The 27,252-nt window shown below is 58.2% G+C and overlaps 2 protein-coding genes across 3 annotated transcripts in view; one reads left to right on the forward strand and one right to left on the reverse strand.

The window, feature by feature from the left end:
* The window catches only part of TTYH3 (tweety family member 3), an 83,017-nt gene extending 76,572 nt beyond the window's left edge, over positions 1 to 6,445 (forward strand). For both annotated transcript variants that reach the window (XM_068909193.1, XM_068909194.1), the window contains one exon: positions 721 to 6,445. Coding sequence is in view for 1 of the 2 variants with exons in the window: in XM_068909194.1 (XP_068765295.1) it covers positions 721 to 792 (72 nt within the window). In the remaining variant the exon portion in view is untranslated. The remainder of the gene's footprint in view (positions 1 to 720) is intronic.
* Positions 6,446 to 11,385: 4,940 nt separating this feature from the next.
* Positions 11,386 to 24,955, reverse strand: LFNG (LFNG O-fucosylpeptide 3-beta-N-acetylglucosaminyltransferase). The gene is made up of 8 exons (XM_068908737.1): positions 24,518 to 24,955; positions 16,515 to 16,563; positions 15,345 to 15,444; positions 14,977 to 15,130; positions 14,773 to 14,858; positions 14,108 to 14,273; positions 13,357 to 13,442; positions 11,386 to 13,240 (listed from the first exon to the last, which is right to left on the reverse strand). The coding sequence occupies exons 1-8, from the start codon at positions 24,902 to 24,904 to the stop codon at positions 13,174 to 13,176; spliced, it is 1,095 nt and encodes a 364-aa protein (XP_068764838.1). The 5' UTR covers positions 24,905 to 24,955; the 3' UTR covers positions 11,386 to 13,173.
* Between the last annotated feature and the right edge of the window lie 2,297 nt (positions 24,956 to 27,252).

The raw sequence follows: 27,252 nt of genomic DNA on the forward strand, positions 1-27,252 counted from the left end.
TTGTGAATTTCTCCTCTTACCCCTAAATTGGAGATTTGTCTACTATTGAATGGTACAGAGGCTGGATCCCAAGCCACAACGAACTATTAACCATCCAGTAACTGATAGCTAAGATCATCTTGTTTGATGTCAGCCTGTTTCCAGCCTGGCGCAGGGTCTGTTCTTGCTTGACGTAAATTGTTTGACACAGATCCATTCTTCCCCGCTCTTCTTCCAAGCTGCCCGTATGTGATGCATGCAATCTTCTAAAGCCCTTATTTGCTTAAAATACAATGTACTTTTCACCTGCTTTCTTTTCGACCTCCTTTTCTGACATGGTTGAAAGAGGCAACATGACTAAAAGAGGAACAAGGTGTGAGGTGGGTTTTTACATCTGCATCACTTCCATTTCCCGCTCTTCTCTCAAGTGAAGTGTGGAATATTTCGACTGAATGACTGTTGAATTTCTTTCTCCGTAGGGAGTTTGGATAAATCATTAACCCATCTGCACTGACCTGATCAGCATCCCTGCAGCGGTCTGAGTGTGTCACTCAGACTCGACTACAACATGATTTGTGAAACTTTCCTTGTCAGGCCAAGCCAGCACCTCCCTGTTATGCTGTAAATACAGACCAGTTTATGCCAGGAGGTGGTCGCAATCTGTGATTCCGTGTTTACATTAGTCATTCTGACTTTCCTGTTTTGTTTGTTTTTGTTTTTTTTTGTCTTGTCTTCCTCCAGTACACCTCCAGCATGAGAGCCAAATACCTCGCCACCAACCAACCTCGTCCAGATGCTGGCAGTGTGCATTAAAATGAAAAAGCAAAAGCAAAAAACCCCACACATGCAGTCAGACAAAACAATGTGCCAACTGCAGTGCCCCTGTGCTGTCCTCGTGGAACAATCCTGCTGTTCTGCCCAAAATCCAGTGCAGCTCCTTCTGTTTCTCCAGTCCAGACCACCCTTCCAACCTGGTACCTGCCCATTGGAGTGGAAGCCCCTTTTGAATTTAAGCCTTCACCTGCTGTACCTGGTGTGTGAGAGAGAGCAAGCACGTGCAGGCAAGCAACGGAGAGATTACCATCCTGTCCTGGGTTTCACCTGCCTGGGGCCAGCTTGATCAGTGGCCTTACCAGAAAACGTTGGTGAATATCTTCTGCCCCCTCTTTCCCTCCTGTTCCCCAGAGGGACTTAGTGAAAGGTGGTGGTAGATAATCTTCAGTTCTGCAGAGGGATCAGCAGAGCTCAGTCTGTCAACCACTGAAGAAGCAGATGCTCAGTGTCTGTGACTAGCATGCAAGGAAGGAAAGCCAGGTCAGTGCACAGTGTGATGTTTTGGTGGGAGTCCTCTGGTCCAGCTTCCTTTGTCAGGGCGAAGGGAAACCCCTGCCCCATGGTGTCACTGCATATCCACTGTAAGTTGGGAGTCTGGGGCTCTGTTTTAGAGCAAACCACTCCACAGCCCTGGTGATGTCTTTTTAAAAAGAAAAAAAATCCAATACCTTTTTCTTTCTAGTACATGAATTGTCGAGGAGGAGCAGGAGGTCCCATCACCAGTCAACTACCCTGTCCATTGCTCTGAACTGGACCTTTCTGCTCCATCAGGGAAGCCCAGCTACTCGCAGGTGGCATTCTGGGTGCTGCCTTTTGTGAGGCCATCCCACAGATCAAATGGGAGCCAGCAACCTACTTAGTGCCAATTTTTTTCCAGGAAAAGACTTGTAAGACTTCATGGTTTTTTTTTTTTTTTTTTTGCACTAAACAAATTTCAGCTCTCTGGTAGGTCTTATGGGACAGTCAGCTTGCAAGAAAGGGAGGAGAGGCTGCAAGCACCAATAGATTTGTAGCAAATGCAAGCTCTCCCTGCAGGAATGACCTGTGAACTCTGCTGGACTTCCCCCTGCTCCCCCCCCCCCCTTTTTTTTTTTTTTTTTGTTTCCTTTAATCGTCATTTGCAGTGCAGGGTTACTGACCTGGCATTGAAAGAGGTTTTTGGAGCCTCAGTCCTGACAAACTCATGAGATGGGCGGTATACTTCCTCTGTGCTCCAGAATAAGAAACCCAAATAACATCTTGAAAACATTGTGACTGTCAGAACAACTTTTTTCTTTGTTTGTTTTTTAGTTTTTGTTTTTCCAGGCATGTTGCTAACCACTATCTGACCATAGTAAGGCACATTTAGGGCATTTTTCTAGACATGAGAGACAACAAAGCTTGCAAAGGGGCAATTGAGTGCCTGCAAGGGGCAACATCCTCCACTGGTGCTGTACTTTCCACTGAAGAATGGTGCTCCAAATGGCACTGACAGCTTCCTACTAGAAAAGGAAACTGCCGCTTGGGTAGTTAGAAGGAGTGCAGAGTACTGGCCTTTCAGTAAGGAAGCTATGATGTTCCTTTTCTTTGTTTACCTCTCTGAGCAGCGACATCTTAGTTTAGCTGCTGAGCATGATGTTAAATAACTGGCAGAGGAAAGAAGTGGAAAATATCTCTCAAATTGGAGTTGAGCCTCTGGCAGATGCAGTTCACCTTCACCTTGATGATGTTTAGGCTCAGTGTCTGTTTATCCCCATGTTTGCTGTATGGGGCTTACATCCATAGTTTGGGACACAGAATCTACCAGTCTGCCTTTACTTGAGTCAGTTGCCTTCTTGCAGCAAGGTAGGAATCGCTCCTAGCAGATAGCTAACTAGGAAGATAGTTTTTCCTGTGAGATGTTACCAGCTCTGTGGAAGAGCAAGCTTAGAGACTCCTTTTAAGAAGGTAGAAACCACTAACACACTGCAAAAGCCAGCTTTTATCATTCAAAGGAGTGAGGGAGAAAGGCGGAAAAGGTACCACGCTGACAGGAAGAGAAGGTTTTGGAGAAAACTCGGCACTTCACTGTAAATCCATAAAGGCAGGATTTTCTTGCTCAGGACTGAGTAGGCCTTTCAGACACGTCTGGTGGGCTTCACACTGAAACATACCTCGGTGTTATCAAATAACAAGGGCAGGGAAACATAGCCACAGGTTGTATGGAGGGAGTGTGTGCCTCGTGCACCAGTTTTGCGCCCTGTCTTAAAGCTTAACAGGAGACCTGTGCATGCAAGCATGTTGTGTGGTTAGCTTGCAGAGCCCAAAGCATGCAACTGCTATCCAGGGGGAGAACTGAACCTCCACCTCACTTTGAAGAAAGAAGCAAGCGCCGTGTAATCCTTATTAAGTCTGAGTTGTTCTGCCGTCGTCTCTCCCTGTGAGAGTGTGTCCAGGTTGCTACTTACACAATTGTTTTTAGGGGAGCTGCCCAAAAACTTCTGAACTGGCCCTACTCACTGAGGGCAAGTGTTCTGAAGGCTCGGGGGCGGGGGGGGTATGGGGAACCCTGTGCAGACAGGCGCTTCTGTATATTGCGGTATGCAGAATGCTTCCTGAACACGTGTGTGTGACTGCACTTTGGGAAGGGCTGGATCTGAATTGTGGCATTATCTGTGCCAGTGGTAAGGGGGAGCCTATACCTTTTGTTTGCAGTCTCTATGGCAGCAGCCGCCTTGACCTGCTCTCCTCCAAGGTAGGGCATGATCACTTATAACATCCAGAACAACTTCTGACAGTGTTCAGGGGCTTACAGCAGGGCACAGATGTGGAAGTACTTGCTCTGTGACTTCAAAATATAACTGGAAAGAATTTTTTGGAGAACCATTTTGCTCTCTGGAGGCCAGCATGACATGACTGTGGTGTGAGCGGTGTACCTTTGTCCAGCCAGCACTTCCTTTACTTGACATGGATATTGCACTTTTGTAAAGCATCCTGGAACTCTGCTGCCCTGCTGCATGCTGTGCAGAGCCCTGGATCGGAAACACAGACAAATGGTTTTATTTTATTTTATTTTTTTTTACTGGAACCTTGAGCAACAGTGTGGCATTTCTGCAGGCTGGTCTGAACAGATCTGCTGAAGAACAGATGGCCTTTGCCTATTCCTATGGCTGCGACACAATTGGTCTCATCCATATGGTCACATTTTGTCTGTGGAGCAGACTTCCAAAAGCCAAGTTCTCCCAGACTCTGTGCCTCCTCCTAGGGTGAACAGCAGGTGCTATCTGGCAAAGACTAATCTGTTCTAGATGACATTAATGGTTGAGGGAGTCCAAACTCTTCAAGCTGTAGGAGGTAAAGCTGCAGAGACTTCTCTCTCTTCCATTGTGTGTCTTCATTTTTAATGTGACAAAAATGCCAAGGCCATATCACTCAGTGTGTCCCAGCTGACGTTATCAGAACATTATTCATGTTACTGGTTGCTAACAAGGGGTCCAGAATTCAGGGGAGATGAGATCGGCCTCTGGACACCTTGCTGACTGCAAAATGGAAGGCAGCTTGTCCAGCTGAAGGTGACTGCTTCAGTGAAGACGCTTCATGTTACTTTTTCAGAAGCACAAATGTGGTCATTGGCTTGTCTGGTTGGCTTGGTTTATTTCCACTGCATCATCATGTGCGAATGACGTTTTCTTTTGGAACTGAGAACTCTTCCAAGCACACAATCATCTCCACAATGTGAAATGTAAATAGCATGTCGGACTCTCATGTCCAGTGTTCAAGACTGCATTGTACTTGTAAAGGAAATCAAATCAAGACTTGGCTGTGAATTTCTTGTGCTGTCTTGGGAATATAACTGTAGTGTTTGTATCCTGTATGTAATATTAAACTGAGTTCATTTTATGTGCTGATAAAAGGGTTCAAGCTAAGATTTTAGCGTACATCCATGTATTCAAATGTGAAGGATGGAGTGCTCCCTTCCCCTCCTGTCCTTTTTAAGTTTTTTCTCCATTGGATAGGTGTTAATTTTCCGTGTACAGTCATCTCAGCCAAGATGCAAGAGTGTTTGAGTGCTTTGAGGGGGACACAGTGCATGGGGATTTAAGTGATCCTAAGTTAGGATTTCCATAGCAGCTCCCTAGAAATACTTAGTGTTCACGTGAAAAGTTTAGCCTTTCTGAGAGTAAACTCTGTGGGCTGCTTAATCATCACTCGTGAGAACTTTTGGCACTGCAGTGTTGACAGCAGACAGGAGCGCAAGGATACAATACCTGAAGAGCAAGGTACAGATGGCTGCGTAGGTAAGCCCATGTTTAATTTCTGGTCCCACCTTCTCTTTCTTCTAGCAGCAACAGCAACTGGAAGAGCCCGCTGAGCCCTTTGAAGAAGAGAGAGGTGTCTTGGCTTGTTAACTACAGCTGCCCCACCTGATTTAAGAGTAGAGTAGGCTGGTACGTTTTCCTTTAGGTGAAGCCACCACTGAGGGGTGTTTGAAATACTTCCTAGGTAGGGACCAAGGAGGAGCCAGGGCCTTCCTCAGCTAAACAAGTCTGCTAGTGAAACTCAGTAAACATCCCTCACTTGGAGAGGAAAAGCCTGCCAGGCAGTAATTAGGAAGTAGATCTTATGCCCTGGGTGAGGGGACCTAACAACACTTAATGTGTACCTTTAACCAGGTGGCTTTTGCCATCATAGACACTCTTCTTCTTCAGAAATTATTTGTGTACGTGCTGTGGATGGCTTCTATAGTCGTTTCAGGAGGCTCAACAGAAGCGTAGGGTGTTTTAGATGGCGAGCGAGTGCTCTGCTCTTTCAGGGGAGAGAGCAGGCTCTCCTGCCGAGCTGTGGGGTGTGTGTGTTGTCTAGCTGCGGTCCAGAAGGGAAGAGTTGCTGGTGGTTCTCATCCAGCCCCTCCAGGTGCATGCATGAACAAAGTGGAACATAAATTAACGTACAACCAGAAAGTTCAAAATATTCCTTTCCTGAAGAGGATAACTGTAGCATGAAGCTCTTAGGTGCTCTGCATATTTGATACCACATTGCTCCTCACTATGCAATTCCAAACTCCTTCCTTCCTCTTTCTCCTCTAATCTTGCAAGATGACTTCTCCAGTGTCCTCGGAGCAGGATGTCACTGAAGTCCCAGAAAGGCTCTTTTGTTTCATTGTCCTCTGCACTGGGTCCGGGTGCCCAGCTCTTACATCATGTGCCTCAGGTCCCTTGTTAACAGGAGGCCCCCATGAGTTGTATTCACATCATTCAGAGGGAAGTTTTTTTTCTTGGACACTGTGCACAGAAACCTAATGATGAACATGTACCTGGCCTTTTTGTAACTTTTCTGTTTTTCTTCTTAACCATAATGGTTGTATATCATACCACTTTATATACATATATAATATATAAATATATATAATTTTTTTAAACTTTGGACCTGCTAGTTTCTTTCAAGTGTTCCTGCACTTACCCAAAATGTTTTTAAATTGTGAGGGTTAAAGAGGATTGAGCCCATTTTTGTATCTTTCCTTTTAATTCTGTAGTTCTATTGATTGTAATGTAGCTATTTTTACTGTAACTTTTTGTTTTGCAGATACTAAACAAAAAAAAAACCTCTAAATGTAATTTCTGTGGTTTCTATTCCGCTTGGATTTCATGTTTTAAAAATAAACAACTTAAAACCACTCTTTCTATTTATTAGTTCTTATTTTCTTATTTCTTCCCTTGTTCATAAACTTGGCCCAATTTCTGTTACCTCTCATGCACTGTTGTGGATCAATGCACTAAGTACAGATGATAGAGCTATAAGGGCTCATAGAGGGTGGAAGGAAAAGGAACGTGAGTGTGTTATACTGCAGAGACAAAATATTATTGGTGTCAGTCCTGCTGATGTTTATGTGGGATGAAGTGTGTGCATGTGTGTTAGCAGGGCTGCTTGCTTTCTTTGCTTACAGTTCTCAACTCGATCTGGCTGATGCTAAAGGACTTAGACTTTGGGTTTTCTAATCCAATTTTAAGACTAGACTGTTAAAATTGAATCTGATGGTTTTAAAAAGCCTCTGAGGTAAAGCAGTTGATACAGAGCTTTCCTCCAGGGGCCAGTGGCACTAATCCTGCATTAGCAGCCTCAGGGCTTTCACTCCTTGCCTTCGGCTGGGTGCTCAGAGGGCGATGCTTTGGCAGTGAGGAGGTGTGAATGGGGCTGTGGAGCCAGGCTGGGGCCGGGTGCGAAGTCATCCTCGTAACAGGGAGCCCTGGGGCTTGTAGGCGCCTCTGTAAAAGGTGTTGGAGCCCTTGGGGGATGTGTCCATCAGCCCACCGGAGACATTTGCCAGGCTGCTGGTGTGATGGCTCCCAGAGCCCTGCTGTCTTGTTTACACTGCACTTGAGCAGCCGCAAGCACGAGAGGTTCACTTTGCTAGCAGACGTACAGCCACAGCCGTGTGGAAGAACGGTATGGGGAGCTATATGATGAGCGCCCTCACTGCAAAGCATGCCTCTTCAGAAGATGAACTGCATGTACGTGCCTTCGTTCACATCCCGCTCGAAGCCTGGGGAGCTGGCACAGTTCAGAGCTGGCTCGTCTTCCTGGGCTCTGCCTCAGGCTACTGCAAGTTTCTTTTTAGTTCTTCGTTTGTACTGTTCTCTGATCCCAGGCCCGCTCTGCGATGCCTCTATGAAGTAGTGAAATACATCCGTTACCTTCCTGAAATATGTCTGTCTTGATCTACTGTCTGCCAGTCAAGTCCAGGGTTTTGCTTCCTGCCTCCGTCCTTCTCCCGGCCAGCCCCTGACTGCTGCTGCTTCCCGAGTGCAAGTGCTTAGCAGCTATGGGCATTTGGACAACTCAAACCATGGTGAAGCCAAATGAGATGCAGGGCTGCCAGCTACTGACTCTGGCCCCAATGCTTGAACTCAACCCAGAGGCCAAGGCATGGGACAGCAGTGGGGCATTTCCTCGCGCAGGAGAGCTGGGCTTTTGGGGAAGAGGAGAGGAAATACTTGTGGCATGGAAAGGGGTGTGGAAAAGCCTCCTGACAGAGCCTGATGTTAGCAGATAGCTCCATCCGCACTGACTGCTGCTGGTCGGGCTGCAGTTTGAAGCAGAAAGCTCCCAAATTGCCTGGTGATGCTGTGAGGCCCGGACTGGCACTCCTGAAAGTCACCACTAAGCGGCAGAGCCAGCCTGCAGCCCTCCAGCAGGCGCTTCCCTCCAGCCGTGCTCCCAGGGCACCCGCGCTCCCTGGGCACCTTTTCGCCTTCGTCTTGTTACTGCTGTCCTGCCACGCTTTGCTCCCTCAAAGGGCACATGCATGTGGAAGAGCGGTGAGTGGTTCTCGCTTCTCGCTGATCTAAGTGAGAAGTTAACTCTATTTTTGTTAATGCCGTACTTTAAAGGTCTGTGTGTGTTTATATGCCAGAAACCCACACCGTTGTTCTTGAGCCCTGTCCATCAGCACAGTGCATGAACATAGATGGCTTTTTGCTGCTCCTTTCACCCTCATGTAATTTAAGAGTGACTCTTAGCAGAGCCCTGTTTTCTTCCCCTCACTAATAATTGACAGATTTACCTCCCTCGCTCTCTTTTCTGTTTTGTTTTGTTTCGTTTCTCCTTAAAGGAGGAACACAGGTCTTCCATCCTCATCCGCAGAGCTGATTAAACCTGGTCTGTGGTGCAAAGGGCTTGGAGCAGTCAAGAAGATCTGATGGCATGAAGGAAAACAAAGCTCCTATCCTGGTCTGTATGTAAATATTTTACCAGGTTTATTGACTCCCACCAGGGTTGGGAACGTGAGAAGGCCACCTGCCCAGTGACCTTTCCCAGTGCTCTAGCTTTCCCATCGGACGTTCCCAGCAGAGCTACAGGCTTCATGCACGCTCCTAAACCCTTCTCTTGTTCCACCATTGGGACATGGTGGGTAACAGGGGATGTTTCTACTGGCAGTGCACACTGCTGCTGAAGCTGGTGTTGATGAACTGGTCTGGATGTGCCCAGATTCTTCCATCAGATGCATTTGAGAACTGGTTTGCATCCCTTCTTCGGGAGGGATTCACCATGTTTCCCAGGCCCCTGGAAGCCAGCAGGCAGCTAAAAATGGCACCTTGTCTGCGCTAATCCCAGCTGCAGCCCCTCTGTCACTGAGGACTGCCCCCCCCCCCCCCATTGCCCTCTCTCATGCTGCAGGCCAAGTTTGCTCTCAGGAGCCCGATGCCTCCCCATGCACTGTAGGGCGGTGGCAGGGAGTCCTGTAGGCCTATATAGCTTAAAGAAAAGCCTGACCAGGGAGAAACAGAGGTGTTTGACCACGTGGGGATGCTGAAGGCCTGTTCTGAGGAGGCGTGAGCTGCAGGAGCGAGGGCAGAGTCACTGCTGCTGCCCCAGGGCTTGGGAGCAGCAGCTCGAAGCACAGCAGGGCTCTCCTGCATCCACTGCAGTTAGTGGCCCCTGGACCAGTGCCATGGGCAAAGCTCCCCAGGGGCCCTGCCTGGTGTCCTGTGGCTGCCCGGGGCGGGGGGGGCGGGGGGCTCAGCGTGGGGTGCTGGGCAAGGGCCAGGTGCTGGGCAAGGGCTCAGCCTGCAGGGTGCTGCACAAGAGTCAAGGGCTGGGTGCTGTGCAAGGGTTGGGTGCTGCGCAAGGGGCTGAGCCCAGGGTGCTGGGCACCGTGTCGCTGCAGGGTGCTTGACTCGGCTCCACCATCATGACGGTCTTCCCTGCCTTGAGCTTGGGCCGGGACGCCTTGCTGGGCGGCCTGGGGACCGGCAGGCCAGCGCCAGGCCGGGCAGGACCCTGTAGGGCAACTGGGAAAACGTGTCGGTGGGAGGATGGAGACGCTTAGGCAAGGGCGAGCGCCCTGCTCTGCCACCCCCCCCCCCCATATTTGTTAGGAGCCCCCTTTCCTCACTCCTTTTTTTTTTTTTTTTTTTTTAAAGAGATGGAGAAAAATCCTTCCCGGGAAACCTGTCAGCGAGGTCTGGGGTGGACGCGTCTGCCCCGGAGAGGGGAGGAAGGCGGGATGGGGAGCGAGGCCGTGCTGCGGCGCAGGCGGTTCCTGGACACCAGCACCGGGCGGGGGGAGAGTGTTTCCAGCAGCCGCTGAGACGCAGGATCCGGCCCCGCCGCCCTCCGCTTGGCTGCAGGAGCGCAGCCGGCCCCGCGCGCAGCTGCGGCTCCTGTTTGCTAATGCATGTGCGTGTTTGCTTTTGGGGCGGCGGGATGGGGGCCGAGGCTGGGCCGCGCCGGCGGGGCTGCCTGCTGCCGGTGCTGCCCGGGAAGGCCTCCCCCAGCTCCTCGAGGGCTGGTGGTGTATTTTTTATATATATATATATGTATGCATGTATGCATGTATGTATGTATGTATGTATATGTATATGTGTGTGTGTGTGTGTGTGTGTGTGTATATATATATATATATTTTTTAATACCCCTGCAGGTTTCGTGCCCTGCCCGGCACCAGCCAGGTTTTTACGCGCCCGGTGGAGGAGGGCAGAAGGGCTGCGGTCTGGCCTCGGCCCCGTGATGCTTGATGGATGCCGTGGGCGAATTTGGGCTTTAACAGCCTTGCCAAGGTGGGGAGCATGGGGGCGAGCCCACGCCGGCACCACACACAGCGATTTTTACCAAAAAAACAAAACAAAACAAAACACAAATTAGGGCAGTAGCGCCCGGAGCGACGGGTGGGGGCGGGTTGGGGTGCGGGAGCCGGCGCTCGCCCGGCACGTGGCCGGGGCCGCCGCGGCGGGAAACGCGCCCACGCCGCTGCCGGAGCCGGCCGCCGGCCCCTTGGGTGCCGCTTCCGCCTGACTTTCTTTTCGCCTCCCCCCACCCCCCCCCCCCAACCTCCCTTTTCCCTGGGGAGCTTTTTGGGAGGGGGGGGGAGGAAGAAGAGGGGGCGATGGCCGGCGGCTCGGCGCAGCAGCACGCGGCGCTAGCGGCCACCGCTGCCCAGAGGCGCGACGGGCACCACGGCCGGGAAGTGGGGGGCCTGGGGGGGGGGGGGGCGGCTTTTAGTTTCGGTGCAGGTTTGCGTGCTGCGCGGGCGCGTGTGCGGTGGCGGCCGGGGAGGCTGCTGCTTTAGCGCACGCTAACTTCCTGCTAGGGTGTATTTTTAGCACGGCCAACCCCCCCCCGATAACCGAGAAATTGGAGTGAAACTGTTAAGTCAGTGTGCCTTGAAAACTACATTAAAAAAAACAACCAGGCAGGCAGGGTAGAGAGCTGGGGGCTGGGGAAGGAGAAAATGACTGTTTTCTGCTGCGGTTGGGGTTTTTTGTTGTTGTTGTTTTTTTTTTTTTAAACCAGGGGGTGCAGGGCTGGGCAGCCTTCGGGGACTTCGCTACCCCCTCCCCACCAGCCCCCCCCCCCTTCTCGCGCCCCCGAGCTTCCCACGCCGCCGCCTGCCGCCGTCTGTTCGCAGCGCGGTGTGAACAACCGGCTCGCGCCCACCCTGCCTGCCCCGACAGCCTGGGAACACCAAAAAAACCCCAAACCCACCCCTCTTCACCGGGAAAGAAAACGCCGGCGGGAGGGAAACGCGCTGCCCGGGGGGGGGCCCATCTACGAGCGCATCGCTGGTTTCTCTCGCGTGCAAAGAGAGGCTGGAGAGAGGCACGCCGGAGCCCGGCACCAGGTGACTGCGGTCAGCAAAAAGCTGCTTTATTGCTGCCGGCGGCCGCGGGGCGCCCGCGGCGGCACCGCTCAGCTCGAGTCCCCGGGCCCGCTCTGCCCGTGCCCGTGCCCCCTCCCCGCAGCTGCTGCTTTTCAACACATCCTAGTTAGTTACAACAACAACAACAACAACAAAGCACAGAGTGACAGTCCAGATACTGGAACACATAAATTAAAGCAAGTGACAGTTACAAGACATTGCGATTCCTTTTTAAACCGATTATCAGAAGGTTGTTTTTCTTTTCTTTTCTTTTTTTTTTTCCGATCCACAGAAAATGTATAAAAAGCATTTTAAAATCTACATAATTCTCAACATTTTTTTTTTCTTTTTTCCTTTTTTTTTTTTTTTAAAAGGCACAGTAAAAAAAATACTGGCGCAATAAGATATTTACAACGCACCCATTATGGGCTATTTTCACTCAGCTTCGGGTTGGAAACGTCCAGCTCCGCCTGCCCGCGCGTCCTCGGGGAGCGTCGCCGGACCCAGCGCCTCGGCGGGGTCCGTCCGCCGGGGCGACGCCGGCGCTGGGGCCGTGCAGGAGCAGCGGCGCGGGACGAGCTGCACAGCCGCGGCGCCCGGGCTCTCCCCTCCACCATCCCCCCCCCCAAAAAAACCTCAGCACCCGGCTAAATCTTTCCCCACGGCAAAATATTGCTCTGGGGCAGCGTTTCCCAAGCTGGTTTCGCTCGCGGGCCGCGTGGCGGGGCAGGACGGCTGCCCGCGCTCGGCCGAGAGGCGCCCGCTGCCCGGGACGCTGCACCGAGGGGAGATGCTCCGGCACGACGCACACGCAGCACGTACGTGGCGCGTATACGCATCTCTCCGAACAGCCCTCAACCCCCCCCCCCACCCCCAGTATTTATAGAAAGTCTTTAAATTAGTCTCTATAAATAGTGCATAGATTTACGCTGCTGAAAATATTCCAGCGAGATGTCGGGAGCTCCAGCAAACGGAGCTAACGTGAAGCCCGGGCTTCCCCCGCCGCCAGCGCCGCGCCGTCTCCCTTGGGTGCAGCGGTCCCCCGGCGCAGCGGCCTCGGAGCCCAAACCTCACCGCCGCGCGTCCTGGATCCAGCTGGGCCTCGGCTGCGACCCGGAGCCAGGAACCTTCCCCGCCGCCTCCCTTCCCTCTGGCCCTGCGCACGGGGACCTCGCCAGCCTCCCTCCGTCTGACGAGGGAGCCGGAGCCCAGCTGCTGACATGGTGCTGAGCGGAGGCGCGGGGACGGGACAGGGAGCGGGGTCAGAGCCCAGGGGCGCACGACACAAATCAAAAAAAAAAAAACAAAAAAACCCCAAAACCAAAAAACCCCACCAAACACGAACATTCGAAAGGAGGCAGACGAAGCAAGCTGAGGTCGGGCGGAGGCGGGCAGCGGCCGGGCTCGCTCCGCGCACCCGGCACGCGCGCGCGCGAACGGCCACCGCCGCAAGGCGCCGGCCCCCTGCGCCGAATGTGTAAGTGCTCAGGACCTGTGCCTCCCCACCTACGCCGCCCGGGCCGAGGAGGAGGAAGAGGAGGAGGAGGAGGCGGAAAGCGGTCGCAGCCGGCCGGGCAGGCCGGGGGCCAAGGGGCCGCACAGCAGCCTTGGGTACACGCACGCTGTGCATTAGCACAGCACAACCCTCCCTTCGCCGGGCGGCGAGGGAGGCCGCACACACGCACACACGCACGCACGCAACAGGTCCCACAAGCCCTTCGGATACCGGGGAAACTTGGGACGAGGTTAGAGGGGACACGCGTCTCCTAGTACACGACGTTCGCGGGGCACCACGGCGTGTCCGGGTACAGCAGGCAGTGCACGGAGCGAAACCTGCGGAGGAGAGAGGTGGTGCTGAGCTGCGGCCGCTGCAGCAGCCTCGGCCCCGCGCCGCTCGGCGGCGAGCCGACGTCCTCCTCCTCGGGCGGTAGGAGACCCGCCAGACCCACCTGGATGGATCCTCCTCGACGGAGAACGCTCCCTTCATGTGGATGGAGTTGCGCTTGTTCTCAAACATGCCGTAGCTCAGTGTCACCTGGGGGGAGCAGCACAAGAGGTCACGCGACCGCTGGGCCAAGGGGCTGCTCTTGCTGGGGCTGGAGGGGTTAAATCAGGGCCTGGGTGGGGGGGGGAGGGAGCTTCTTGGGAAATTCCCTCCGGCAACCTCTGGTGGGTCGCTTGGAGGCACCAGCTCCTCCAGGAGGGTCTTCTCCTTGGCCTCACCCCCTCAGCATGGCCTGAAGGGGCTTTCTCCCTCCACTGACTTACTTGAACCATTTCAATGAATAGTTTAGCTGAGATGGCTAATTTTTAGGTGACTCAATGTAAATGAAGTGAATCTTCCTTGAACTGCAAAGGGAACCCAGCCCAAAGCTTAGGCTGAACACCGGTCTTTCAGGTGACTCTGGCAGGGGGAGAGCAACTCTCAATGGGGGCTGTTGGCACCTCATCCCCAGCTGTGAGCCACTAGGCATGGTCCTTCCCTCACCCCCAGCACCAGAAAAAACAGATCTCAGGACCCCTACTGAGACGTTGTCGTCCAGATTTGGTCTCAGGCTCCCCCAAAGTCTGTTGCGTGCCAGCATCACGGGGGATAAAATGAGACGGAAGCACCGTCCATCCCCAAGCCCTCTTCTCCGTCGTGGCTGCCCATGCACCCGTTCCTGGGGCTGCTGAGCCGAGGCAGCGGGGCAAGTTTACCTGCTTGTGGATCTCTGTCTTGGGCACCTGGTGGAGGTTCTCCAGGTGTGAATGGAAGAGGTTGCTCCTGATAAGCTTCACCCCAAGCACGGACTCGATGATGTAGCCGATAGTGCAGTCGTCTGGCAGGCGGATCTTCTCCGCAGTGCTCATGAAGTGACCACCACTGCGGGAGACAAGGAGGAGCTGCAGAACGGCATGCCGGAGCCCGGAAGGGATGTGGCACCTCGTGGGGTCTGGGCCAGGACCGGGACACCAGTCCCAAAGAATCACAGAATGGTTGAGGTTGGAAGGGACCTCTGGAGATCATCTAGTGCAACCCCCCTGCCCAAGCACGGTCACCTAAAGCATTGCCCAGGACCCTCTCCAGATGACTTTTGAATATCTCCAAGGATGGAGACTCCACAACCTCTCTGGGCAACCTGCTCCAGTGCTCAGTTGCCCTCACAGACCAGCCCGACTCTCGTTAAGAGGCAATTAGGGCGAGAGGAACCCGGATCCCTTCCCAGCTTGTTTCCAAATCTCTGCAGAAACCCCAGGCTGTCACCAAGATAAGAGCAAGGCAGCAGGGCACATTTCAATGTCTAGCCTCAAAGACGTGGCTCCTCTGTGCCCCGCTGGCACCTTCAAGAGTCCCTACGTGACCGCAAAGCCAATGCTCTTACCTGGCCCACGGGCTCATCTTCAGCGCCAGCCCCCGGCTGATACAAAACCCTGCTCCTCCCGTGGCAAACCAGAAATGCACCGGATGCTGGGAGGGAGAGAAAGCAAAGGCGATGAGTGCAGCCGCTGCCTCCACCGCCTGGGCCGGGCACCCCAGCCTGACCCAACCCAGCCCAGGATGACGCTGCCCTGCGGCCCCCTCTCACCATCTTGTTTTCACTGATCCTCTCGGTGGCCTGTATGGGCCGGTCCAGGCTGGGCTTCCCGATGTAGATGTCCTGCGTGTGAGGGTAGCTGGAGAGCAGCTTGACCAGCGTGCGGACATTCACGTAGTTGTCATCGTCCACGTGGCAGAACCACCTGGGGCGACAGCGGGAGCCGCGTTACGCCAGGCCGGGCCGGCGCATCTCCCGTCGCGGCGGTCGCTCCCCATTTCCCGAGGGCAGCAGCCAAGCCCTGCGCTGAATTCGGGCCAGGCAAACCGAAACGGCATTGCATCACCCGGCCGCTGCGGCGCCCCGTGGCCGCTGGGCTCAGCCCGGCCCCCTCCGCGGTAGCCCCGGGCGCTGCTTACTTTTTCCCGGACTCGATGAACTTGTCGTACTCCACGGCCATCTTGCAGGACAGAGCCTGGCGGCTGTGGGCAGCCGAGCAGTTGGTGTTGATGACGTTTCCTGCAGGGAGAGCAGGGGGTTAAACCCCGGAGGTGGGCGGGGGATCCCTCTTTCGGCTAAGGGTTTTGGGCAGGTCCCTTTGGGCAAAGCGTCTGGGTCCCCCTGAGCTAAGACGAGGGGCGCGGATGAAGCAGAAGACCTAAGGTTCAGCTACAGCCTTTTTTTTTTTCCCCAGCTACGTGGCTGAGGAACGGCCGCCCGCCCGCCGGCGACGCGCAGCCCACGAGCCGACTTCTCCCGCCGGGCCGCGTTCGCCGGGATCCTGCCCCATCCAGCTGCGCGTTCCCAGCATCGACCACCTCTTATTCACTGGCCGGGCTCAAAGGGACCTCCTTCCCGGCCTGAAAGGCGGTCGTCTGCATCGGGACAATAGGACGAGCTGACCGAGGCTCCAGGGGAGCCGCCGCCGGGTAAACGCTGCCCGGGGAAGTCCCGGCAAGCCCAGCTTGCCCAAGGGGCGAACGGGCGCCAAGGCACCCCGTTCTGCACTCCCCGCCGGCGGTTTGCAAGAGGGAGGATGGGCTAATTGCCAAGGGAGCAGGTCCCGAGCTGGGGCTCTTGGGTGCTTTAGCCACCATCAGTGAAACAAGCGGCCTCGTTCTCAGCCCGGCGCCGAGAGCTCCCATCACACCGTTATCCCTCGTTCCTGCCCCAGCCCTAGCACTGCCCCGAGGCTCAGCTAGGGCCGGACACTCTGGACCACATCGGAGATCTTCCTAGTGCTGCTGGGAAGAGATTCTGCCTCCAAATAACATGGTGAGATCCCCGCCACGTCCCCCGTGCCACAAGGGCCCTTTAACGAGGTCCCAGCACCCAAACGCACACTGTTACTTTACAGACCCTCACCACTGGGCTTTGTGCCTAAACTGGGGCTCTTTGAACGTCGGTGCAAAGTGACACGCTGCAGGCCCCACGTGGTGAACTCGCTCACTGGCCAAGGGCCTCTTTCCGGCCGGGGCGGGTGCCAGGCGAGACCACGCCGAGCCCCTGCTGGGTTTGCTACGGGGGTCCAACCTGCCGCCACGCTCAGCCAGGCCGTGCATGCAGAGGGGCAAGGGCCACGGACTCACGTGCTTGCTTCTTCAGCTCCTCATCCTCGCCGTCCGTGAAGATGAACGTCTGCAAGAGAAGACGAGGCAACTTTGAGAACCAAGGTGGCTTCACGCTCGCTCTCGGATGCGGCTGAGCACCACTGGCTGGGGCAGCCCCTGCGGATCAGCCCCACAAGGTGCTGGCGGTGACTCGTTCCTCCTCGTTAAAACCCACCGCAGCACCCGAGCCCCTCTAACGAGGCAGCTGCACGAGGGGACGCAGCACAGGGGCCGGCGGGGTCCTGTCCCCGAGCCGGCTGGGGATGGGCATGGGGGAGGCATGGGATGGGGAGGACCGAAAGCTGTGCCGGCCAGATGGTGCATTCAAAGATGCTCGTGCAGATATATCAGAGGAGGGAGACAAGAGCAAGGGGAGAGGAGTGAGGCTCATTTTGGAGACGCATCCAAGAGCTAAGGCTGCTCTGCTAGGCGAAGGCATCACCATCATTGTCCACGTGATGCTGAGACTGATGGGGCGCCCAGCTCAGCTGGAGTTTCCTCTAGAAAGAGGGCTGGAGGCTCAGGTCAACTCGCCGGCTCTCCCCTTAAGGGCAGCAAAAGGTTAATAACTCCTTGGGGGCGGTAAAGTAACTGCGACTGGGATTTTCTTCTTTCTAGGAAGACGCAATGACCTGGAGCACCCCGTCACCACCAGCCCGTGATGGGGCCGCACCGCCCCAGGGCGCAAACCACAGCCGCTTTCTAGCATCTCCGTCCCCTCGCTTTTCCCCGCAGCGGCGGCAAGGAGGCAGCAAAGCCGGAGAAGCCCCTGGCTGCACGGGAGCTGGGGGAGACGCCGAGGGCCGCCCGCAGCGCGAGGCCGGGGCGCGGGGAGCAGCAGCCCCCGGGGCCGGCGCGGGGCAGGCGAGCCAAGGGACGACGCTGCCCGCAGCCGCGGCACGGTCCGAGGAGAGGGACCGCAGACTCGCTCCGGAGAGCGAGCCGGGCACGCCGCTTGCACAACCCACCCGGCGAGAGCGAGGTAACCCGCTGCCCCGCGCAAGGTCGCCTGGTGCCGGGCAGCAGCCGGCTCCCGCTCCGCGGCGCACCTGCGCTGCCGCCCTCTACGCACACGGCTAATTCCTGGCACATGCCTGCAGGGATGGGGTGGGGGGGAGATGGTGGCCTGCCGGTGGCCCCAGGTTTGGGGACGGGCTGGGGGGACAAGAAACGGGAGGAGAGCCCGGCGTGGGGGGGGAAGGCACCTCCATCCGTCAGCGTGCAGCAAACAAAGCCGGAGGAGAGAAACCGCAACCAGCTGCCAAGCGCTGTTAAAAACCAGACGTGCACAAAAGGGCAAAAGGAGGAGAGACAAAAGGGCCTTGGTGGGGGGGGGAGGCAGGAGGCGGCGGGGAGGGAAACGGGGACCGGCCTCTCGGGACGAGGGATTACAAGTGAGCTGGAAACTCGCTGCCACCCATCAGCCAGCCGGCGCCGGGAGCGCGCGGGTGTCTTGTGGCTTGTTTGCGGAGCCGGTGACAATAGCCCGGCGCGCGGGGCTGACTTTACTCAGGCAGCCGAGTTAAGCCCGGCGCTGGGCATTAGCATACAGCTGGGCTGGTTAAGCGGGAGGGCCGGCCTAAGGCAGAGGCAGCTAGGGCTGCTCTGCTAGGCGAGGGCACCACCACCACCGCCCAGACGAGGACGGCACCTGGGAGCGGGTGCAGCGTCGGGGCTCGCCCTCCGCGGCGGTCACCCTCTCTGCCTTACAGCCGGGGCGAAGCGACACCCACGCGGCAGGAGAGGACGTTTGGGCAGCGGCCGGCGGCACGCTCCCAACCGGGGCGGGAGAGGCCGTCCAAGGATGCCCAAGGAGACCCCTGCCGCAAGCACCGGTTCGGAAGACGCCGTCGGCCCCGTGACGCCCAGCGCCCAGGTCCGTCCCCACGCAACGCTGCCGGAGACGGGGAACGGGCTGCTCGCGGGCGAGACAGAAAACGCCTCTGATGAGCTCAGAAACGCTGTCCAGCAACTGCGCCTTCAGCAGCTCCAAAAATAACCCTGCAACTAATCCTCCGGCTCAGCTGCTATAAATAGAGCACAGGGACAATTGTTTAGGAGTCGCCCGCGTCAAAAGGCTTCATCCTGAAGATGCCTCTTCCCCCGGCCGCCGCCTGCACGCGAGGCCACGGCCGGGCAGCCCGCGCCGGCGCTCAGGACCCGCACGCCCAGCCCTGCGCCTCGCAGGGGCCCGCGCAGCCGCCCCGCTCCCCGCCGCCCCCCCTGCCCCGCCACCAAACCCAGCCAAGAAATTCAGTCAAACCCCAAAACAATTACAGCTTCTCTCTCTCTCTTTAATTAATTAGTCTGCGTTTCTTGTGGATGAGATATGCCCTTCCTGCCCAGGGTCCCGGGCAGCTCCCGGGCTGCAGAGGAAAGGACTGGCGCGCTCCAAAGGCGGCGGGGTGAGAGGAGAGGTGTCAGCCGAGCCCCGGGCAGGAAAGGGGCCGGGAAGGAGAGGGCCAAGAAAACACTGTGTGTGTGCAACAGGGCAAGCCAAGGATGAGCTGTCTCCGAGGAGCGGCCCGTCCCGCGCAGCCGGGGCGCTCTCCCGGCGAGCCTGCGCCGCAGGGCGGGCGAGGAGAGGGGCAGGGGCACGCTCGGGCTCCGGCGGCTTTGCTGGCCCTCTCCGGGCTGCCGGCGGGGTGAAGCGTCGAGGGTGGGAGCCCCTCGAGAGCCAGGAGGCTTCGCCGCTTGCGAGGCAGAGCGGCCACCAGCCAAAGCCTGGCCAGCGCGCCCTAGGTGCTGGGCGTCCAGCTGCTATTTTGAGCCAGGTTGGTTTACGCCAGGTCTTTAGAGCATCCTCAAAGCAGCGGGGCCGGTCCCTCCGTCCCCTTTCGCCGTGGGAAGGGGCCGGGGGTCTTGCCCTCACCCCCGACGCCTCTCCCTGCTTATCCTCAGCACCGAGGAGCGCCAGCGCCCCTTGGCACCCCTGCGGCGACCTCCGCGCCGGGGACGCGGGCCCTGCCCGGAGCCGCTGCCTCGGGGCGCGCAGGAAGCCCCATTGTTCTAAAAACTGCAACTTAAAGAAACACAGGATGCCAAGTCCTCCCCGAACAATAGCTGCCACTAACGAACACGGGCCAGGGCGACGCGAGTTACCCGGCTCCTCAGGCCCCTGCGCGGTGGCTCCGGGCGGCCAGGAGCTGCCGGGGGGGGGACAGCCAGCCCCATGCAGCACCCCCCCCCCCCACCCCTTCCTCGGGGAGGGCCCGCTTCTTTTTATTTTTGGGTTTGGGGTTTTTTTTTTTCCCCCCATCCTCCCCTTCATTTCTCCTTTTCGCCGTGACTCACTTCCCCCTCCTCAGCGACCAAACCCCAGCCCCGACCGAGCTCTGGGGCGCTGCGCAAAGGGCCCCGAGAGCCGGGACCAGCCAGGGGCTCAGCACTCGGCCTTCCTCCCCTTCCCGCTGTGTTTTAATGCGGGTCGGCAGGTTTTTCGGGGCGGGGGGTGACACTCGGACAGCATGACCGCCTCCGTCTCCAGCTTGCCCAGCAACAAACCCACTAAAGCCAGGAACCTCCCGCACGGGGCACGGCGGGCCGAGCCTTGCGACCCTCGGCTGCACAGAGCCTGCTTTCTCCTGCCCCGGGGCTGGCGCGCCCCAGGGCCACCCGCGAGAGGGGGGCTGCGGCACCCGAGGACAACAAGGCCACGTCACCCCCTGGGCAAGGGCAGATGGGTGCAACGGGAAGGAGGCGAAGAGGAGCCCGCGCCGAGCTGTCAGGCCGCAGCGGGTTTGAAGTTCCCGCCGGGAACGTGAGGCCCCCGGCTGCAAAAGCAGCTCCTGGGGGGAGGCAGGAGGAGCGGGCGCTGCCGGCGCAGGCTCCCGCCTGGCTCCGTCGCCCGCCGCAGCCCCGCCGCCCTTGGCGGGGGAAGTCCCCAGCCCGTGTCGGTAGGTGCAGGCGAGCGCCGCAGTGCCGCCCCCGTCCCCGCTCGGTGGCTTCCCGCGGCTGGCCCGGCCGCCCCAGGGCTCGGAGCGGGGCACGGCAGCCCGGCCAAGGGGGGCTTCCCCCGTGAAAGGCGCCGGGTCCTTCCTCCCCCTCTTTCCAGTAAGAGGAAGAATCCTCCACTGTAATTGTCAATGCTATAATTTTTTTTAATAATCTCCTCGGGAACAATGAGCTCATTGTTTAATTAGGGCCCCACACCCCTCCTGCCTCGCAATCCACGCATGCCTCTCGCCAGACTTCCACTCCGCGGCCTTTTATCGAGTCCTCCGAAGGACAGCGGCATCGCTTGGGGCAGGCAATGAGTTGCCCCGTGCTCAGACGGCACCCATGTCTGCAGTCACTTCCTCCCCCAAAAACCACATTGCCCCCCCCCCCCCGAACCTGCAGCCTCCCTCGGGGCCTGATGCTGAGCAGGGAGGGACCCTCGTGCACACGTGAGCTGAAGCGACCAGGGCTCAGCAGGCCGTGGCGTCCCAGGCACGTGCGAGCGCCGAGGTGGTTTGGCACGCACCAGGCACCCCAGTCCCCTCCTGCTCCGCTTGCAGCCGTCGGGAGTGCAACCAGGACACGCGCAGCGAGTCGGTGCACGGCGCACCGCTGCCGGCCGTTACCCCTGAGGACAGGGACTCTGGCCAAGGTGCTAGAAAAATTTTGGAGCTGCCACCGCAGCGGAACGTGTGCTCCGGAAGGCAAACACATTCCTCCCAAGCCAGGAGCAAGGTTTTTTTTTTTTTTTTTTCTTCTTCCTTTCTCCCCCCCCACCCTCCCCCCCTTCAAAGCCTGCAATTATCTAGCCGCGCTTGAGGAAGCGAGCGCATCCCTGTGCTGGCAGGATGGCAGCCAACCCTCCCTCGCAGGCATCTGCCCCTGCAGCGGGCACCACGTGGCCCGGCCGCCCTCCAGACTGTGCCCCACGCCGTGGGGACAGCGGACGTTTCTTATGCAACTCTGTCACTGCAAGTCACCAGACCCAGCAGTAAATCAGTGTCTCTGCACTCACTTGCTTCCAGGATTTCTGCATAATGGCCATTCCCCCCCCACTACTCTTTTCCTTTCAAGTGCAAATTTGCCCCATACTGCACTCCAACATCCCAAGGATACAAGTGCCGAGACGACCGCAGCTGGAAATTCTCCCAAAGCAAGCAGGGAAAACTGCATAACTTCTCCGGTAGCAGGCTGTGCAGCCTGGATTGGGCAACACAGGGAAGCAAGAGCAGATTTAGAAGGGAACAAGGATTTGCCCTCGCTGTGCGGAGAAAAGCAGGAAGGAGAAGGGGGTGCCCGTTGCCTTAGGCTATTGCAATATCTTGGACTGGACAGACCACAGGAAACAGGGACTATTGTATGGAGAACAAAGAATATCCAAGGAAGAACACAATAGCTATTCCCCCTATCTACCAGGGCTCCAGGCTTGAGTTACCTGCTGGATTTAACTCCTTCTTCCCAGTGCACGCACCACTTCTCCCTCTTTGGCTTCTCCCATTGCTCTTTGGCTAATGAACAGCTAAGAGGAAGGTCCAGATCTGATGCAAGGGGAGGAACGGGGGAAGGAGCAAGACGTTGTGTCGGGCAAAGGGGATTCTCAGCCGTTCAGCAGGAACTTCCCCCCGCGCCAGCTAAGCTGCGCAGCCGCCCGAACGCTGCTAGTGAAACAGCGAGAGCGGGACAGGATGAGCGGAGATGAGCCTGACTCAGACCAAGAGAGCCGTTTGAGCTCAGGCAGCGCCCTGGTACAACCCCCACCCCCTGAGCACAGTCAGCACACACATCGCTTGCAGAAAGCGGCTGGAGGGGCCCAGGAGAAGCTGGCAAGGAGGCAAACCAGGAGCCGCAGGGCCACGCCGGGGTGGGGAAGCAACGGAGGAGAGCCTGCACGGCACCGATTCTGGGCACTGCACACGGTGGGGGACACACACAAGCGAAAAAGGAGCCAAGTTTGGGGGAGCCCCAGGTGCCCCAAAGCAGCCAGCCAAGGAGGACTTGGCAGGAGGCGAGCCGGCCCGCTGCGGCAGACAGATCAGCAGCCCCTCGCGGGGAGGGGGCAACCGAAGCTTGTCCGGTCCCTCGGCGCTGCAGGGAGGAGGGCACTTTCCCAGAGATGGGGGCCAGGTCAGCGTGGGAAGGCCGGAGCCGGATCCCACCGCCCCTTCCAGCGGCGCGGGCTCTTCTGCTGCCTCCTTCTTCTCCCCCCCCGCCCCAGCCCTCGCTTTGCTCTGCAGGAGTTTAACGCTCTCTCGAGCTCCTTGTCCCTCAAGTGCTGCACAAGAGCCGTCACTCAGCGGCTTGGCTTGTCAGGCGGGCACCTCTCCGGGCTGCGGCCCCCCTGGCTTCACGGCCCTCATCTCTAGGCAACCTGACCTGGACACCGCCAGCTCCGGCTCCCCCGTTCCCATGGAAAGTGCCACACAAGAGGCTGCGAAGCCTTTTCTCCGCGCTGGGAGAAAAGGGGCTTTGTTAGCTTGCCCAGGGGGACAGCGTGAGAGCCGAGACTCGGGTCTCTGGGAATCCGAACGGACAAACGAGGCAAAACAAAACAAAAAAAAACCCAGAAGAAAGCCGGAGCTCACAAGAGAGGGAGGGGGAAGGAAAGGAAGAAAAAAACCTCAGCCATTCCCAGGATCATCTGTAGGTGCTCAAAGAGTATTCCCCCCCCCCCCCCATCATCCCCACTCTCCACCCCCTCGCAGTGACAGCAGAGCATAAAGGAGGTTTCCGTTAAATAACTGTACCGGGCGGGAAACGGTAGAGCTGCTGCCAGGCCCAGGAGACCCGAGCAAAGGGACAGATCCCAGGCAAGAAGCAGCGGTGCTCGGGGCTAGCTCGCAGGAGGAGCAGAGCGTGCCCGGCCGGTCCTACAGCCACCAGTCACCCAGGGCACAGACCGTCCCGTTCCCAATCGCCTCCCCTCCCTTCCCCCCAGCCACTTCAGACTTCCTAAAAAACAGTTCACAAGCGAGAAATATGACTCCAGGCTCAGCCAGGGCCCAGGAGGAAACACGTGAAGACAGAAGGATGGGAAGGTCTGGACCATGAGTTACTTGGGAAGCTGTCTAATGATGAAAAAGTGTCCTACGAGCAGATGGCAAGGCACATTTCCTAAGGAAACAGGATTTTTTTTTCCTCTTCTCTTTTTGCTTCAGTACTTTGGAGGGTGCGTAAGGGACCGAGTGCAGGGCTTCAGCACAGTCATGAATCAGACTAGCTGCAACTGCCCCCAGCCCAGGCGAGCTGGAGGCGAGAGCAGACCCACAAAAGCCAGCAAGCACTCCAGCCGTTCCCAGCTCCCGGCACCCGACCGGGAGCCGCAGCACGTCCCAACGCTCTCCCAACCCCCAGGGTGGAAAATCGGGTGTCCTCAGGGCACCTCGTGCTACCGCGCCAGGGCAGCGCCCACAGCCGGGCACCTCCCAGGGAGCACCAGCCCTCTCTGGGCACCAGCCTGGCGGAGCGGGTTGCTCCCACTACTGCAGGGCTGTGCCTCAGTTTCCCCAGTGGAAAGAAATTTGGGGGAATCTCTTCCATGGGAGTTGTGCCAATGGAAAAACTCCAGAGCTGAGTTTATTCGGGGATTACTGTGTGCAAGCTAGCCGGGGGGCAGCAGTCTCCTTCCATCACTCTGCTCCCCCTTCCCAAACTCATCCCACAGGCAGGCAATGCTGCATTTCACCCTTCTGGGAGCACTGCTTGCTTCCAGTCAACCCCGACAGCCTCACAACAACAGTCGGGCTCTGCAATACCAGGGAGCACAAAGAGGAGGTGGCATTTGCCAGGCCCCAGCACCCCATGAACCGCAGAGGGCCCGACGGGGGCCCCAGCCAGCACCTGCTGGGTCCAGCCCAGGGACCCGACAGCTCTGCACGCTCCTGGGTGATGCTGCAGCTCAGACAGCAGGGGGACAGAAGGGACCGAGGGGGGCTCCCAGCACCACACCAGCAGCCCCACAAGCCGCCCCCACCCAGCGGGGAGGCGAGGAGCCCCCCTCACCCGGGACGTGCCTCAGTTGCCCCACGGCAACATCCAGCCCTTACCATGTCGCGGTTGCGGGAGATCCAGGTGTCGAGCAGCAGCTCCAGCCGCGCCTTGTGGAACTTCTTGGTGGTCTTCACGGCGATGAAGACGTCGCGGGCGGAGATGTCCTCGGCGGGCGGCCGCGGGGGGCTGGCCGGGGCGGCGGGCAGCTCCCGCCGGGCTCGGCTCAGCCGCCCGAAGTAGTCGGCGAAGCTGCGGAGCGCCGGGGGGCCCTGGCCGGGGCCGGGGCCCGCCGCCCCCAGGCTCTGCAGCGCCCGCTGCGCCCCGCCGCCCGCGCCCAGCGCCAGCCCCGGCCGCCCCGGCGGCTCCACCATGAGCACCAGCAGGCAGGTGAACATGGAGCCCACGAGGGACAGGAGCAGCTTCCTCCCGCAGCTCTTCAGCATCCTCCTCCTCCTCCTCCCTCCTCCACCGCCGCCGGCCTCCTCCGCCGCCGCCGCCGCTAGCGCCGTCCCCCGCCGCGCCGCCGCCGCCGCCTTTAAAGCGCCCCCGCCCCCGCCGCGCCCGGCGCCGCCCCCACGCGTGTGCGCGGGGCGTGGGCAGCTCCGGCCCGGCCCCTGCCCGCGCCCCGCCCGGCCCCGGCGGTCCCAACCTGTGCCCTGCCCGCGGCCGGCTCGTCCGCAGCCCGCATCCTGCCTCTCCCCGGCCCCCGATAGTCCTCTGCCTGTGCCGCTGGGCTGCCTGCTCTCCTTCCCTGCCGTCGAGGCCAGGCTCGGCCGGGGCTGGGCACCCCAGGGGAGCGGTTAGGCCGGTGGGACGGCGGGGTGCCCCAAGCCCCCGCGCCTGCAGCCCCCGACGCGCCTGGAGCACCGCTGGCTGCATGATCCGGAGCGAGAGGCGTCGGCGCCCTGCCATCCGCTTCCCCCATCTCCCCGATGTCCGGCCCCGCAGGGAGCATCCCTGTCCCCCGCCCCGGGCTGCAGCGTCTGCGCAGGGGGGAGCTGGATGTCTGGATGTCTGCTAGCAGCGCTGCCTCCGGCAGAGGGACCAAACACCCTGGATGGACCCCAGGGTGGCATCCGGATAATGCCTCGCGGGAGCCCGGGCAGGCAGACCTGCGGGGTGGGGGCAGACGGTCTGGCGGGGAAGCCCCTGGCCAAGCGCTGCTGCTGGCTGCGTGGCTCAGTCCGGCTCTCGGAGCAGGCCGTCCCCTGGCTGGCTCCACCGTTTCTTAGCGAGTGTCAGACTGGCTGCCTGGGTCCCGAGAGACTTGCCAACCTCTGCCTGCGGGCCCTCGCCTGCAACACGTCCTCTTCACCTGCAGCGAGCGAGTATCCCCCTTTCGGCTCTTTCCGAGCTCTCGTTCCCCCAGGGCGCATCCTCAGCAGTCTTTTCCAGTGAAACGAAGTGGCTTCCCTGCCTTAACCTTCAGCCCTTTGGCATCCCATCCACCCCTCCCCACGCCTGGGCAGAGAGTGCTTTTCAAGTGACTAGTGGCCTCACAAGAACTTCTTCTGCTCAGGTTGTCCCTGTTTCCTGATGCCAGAGTTGCCCACGTGGCTTCAGCGCAGCTAACGTTGCACGCAGCCCCCCCCGGGGCCTTCAAATCCGCACGTCAGCCCGAGGGCGCCACAAAGCACCCAGCCTCACCCTGGCTGGTTTCCCCAGCCGCCTTCTTTTCCCCCGCACCCCACGCTTCGGTTTCGGCCTGGTTATGGCAGCGGGCAGAGCAGGCGCTGCGTGGGGATGTCACGTAGCCGAGCCGGGTTCACCGAGTGCTGCGCTGAGATTTTCTCACAGCCGTGTGCCAGAGGTTGCCATAAAGCGCACCAGCCTGACCAGGCAGACTGCGAACGTTTCCCGTCAGTCTCATCTAAGGCCGAGTATGATTTAGATTAAAAAAAAAACAAAAACAACAAAAAACCGCCAAGCAAAACAATACTCCTCTCACTTCAACCAAGCTTCAATCTGGTGGATAAATCTGGGAATAGGGAGCTGTGGGGTTTCTTCCCATCCCTGCTTGTGGAGGTTTGGAGAAAATCACCGGCTAGGCCAACCTCGGTGGGACTGTCGGAGCCAGGAGATGCGCTAAGGGCTCCCCCGGGTGCTGTGCAGCGGCAGGAGCCGGTGCTCGCGGGCAGCGCGGGGTGCACAGGGCCTTCTGCCCTCGCCGCCAGCAGCGTGGATGCACCTGGGAGCGCGACGGGGAATTCATCGATTCCTGCCGGTGATTTACAGGTGGAAGTGGGGGCAACTAAATCTCTGCCCTGGGAGAGCCTCGCGTGGGTAACCCACGGCTTGAACCGCCAGCGGTCGGCGTGCTGGACCGGAGGCGGCCGGAGACCTCAGCAAACATGGCCCGAGGCAGAGGAGCGCCTTCCGTTTCCTCATCTGCATCGCACTGACATCCCCATTTCACGGGGCTCTCTGGAATCAGTTCCTGAAAATAAATACTATCTGAATGCCAAGTGAGGCCACCAGTGATTACTAACCATTATAATTATACCTTGTTAAATGAGACATTGTTTTTTCAGCTAGGCCGTGGGGGAAGTGGGGGCTGGGAAGGAAAGTTTGGATTGAAATCTGCTCCTGGATGGGCTGCTAACCTGCTATTTCACTGACGCCAAACCTCAGGGCCTCTTTTCCCCTTTATCCTCTGTCTTTCTAGGCGGTGAGCTCTTTGGGTTTTCCCTCCCAGGCTGTGCGCGCTGCATCTGCTAAAGTCAGGCTCATTTTGGTTTGGGCCTGGGCTGCAATGTAATGCCATAATCAGGGGCTGCAGCATTTTCGGGCA

This window comes from Struthio camelus, chromosome 15 (genome assembly GCF_040807025.1).
Source record: "Struthio camelus isolate bStrCam1 chromosome 15, bStrCam1.hap1, whole genome shotgun sequence".
Taxonomy (NCBI): Eukaryota; Metazoa; Chordata; class Aves; order Struthioniformes; family Struthionidae; genus Struthio; species Struthio camelus.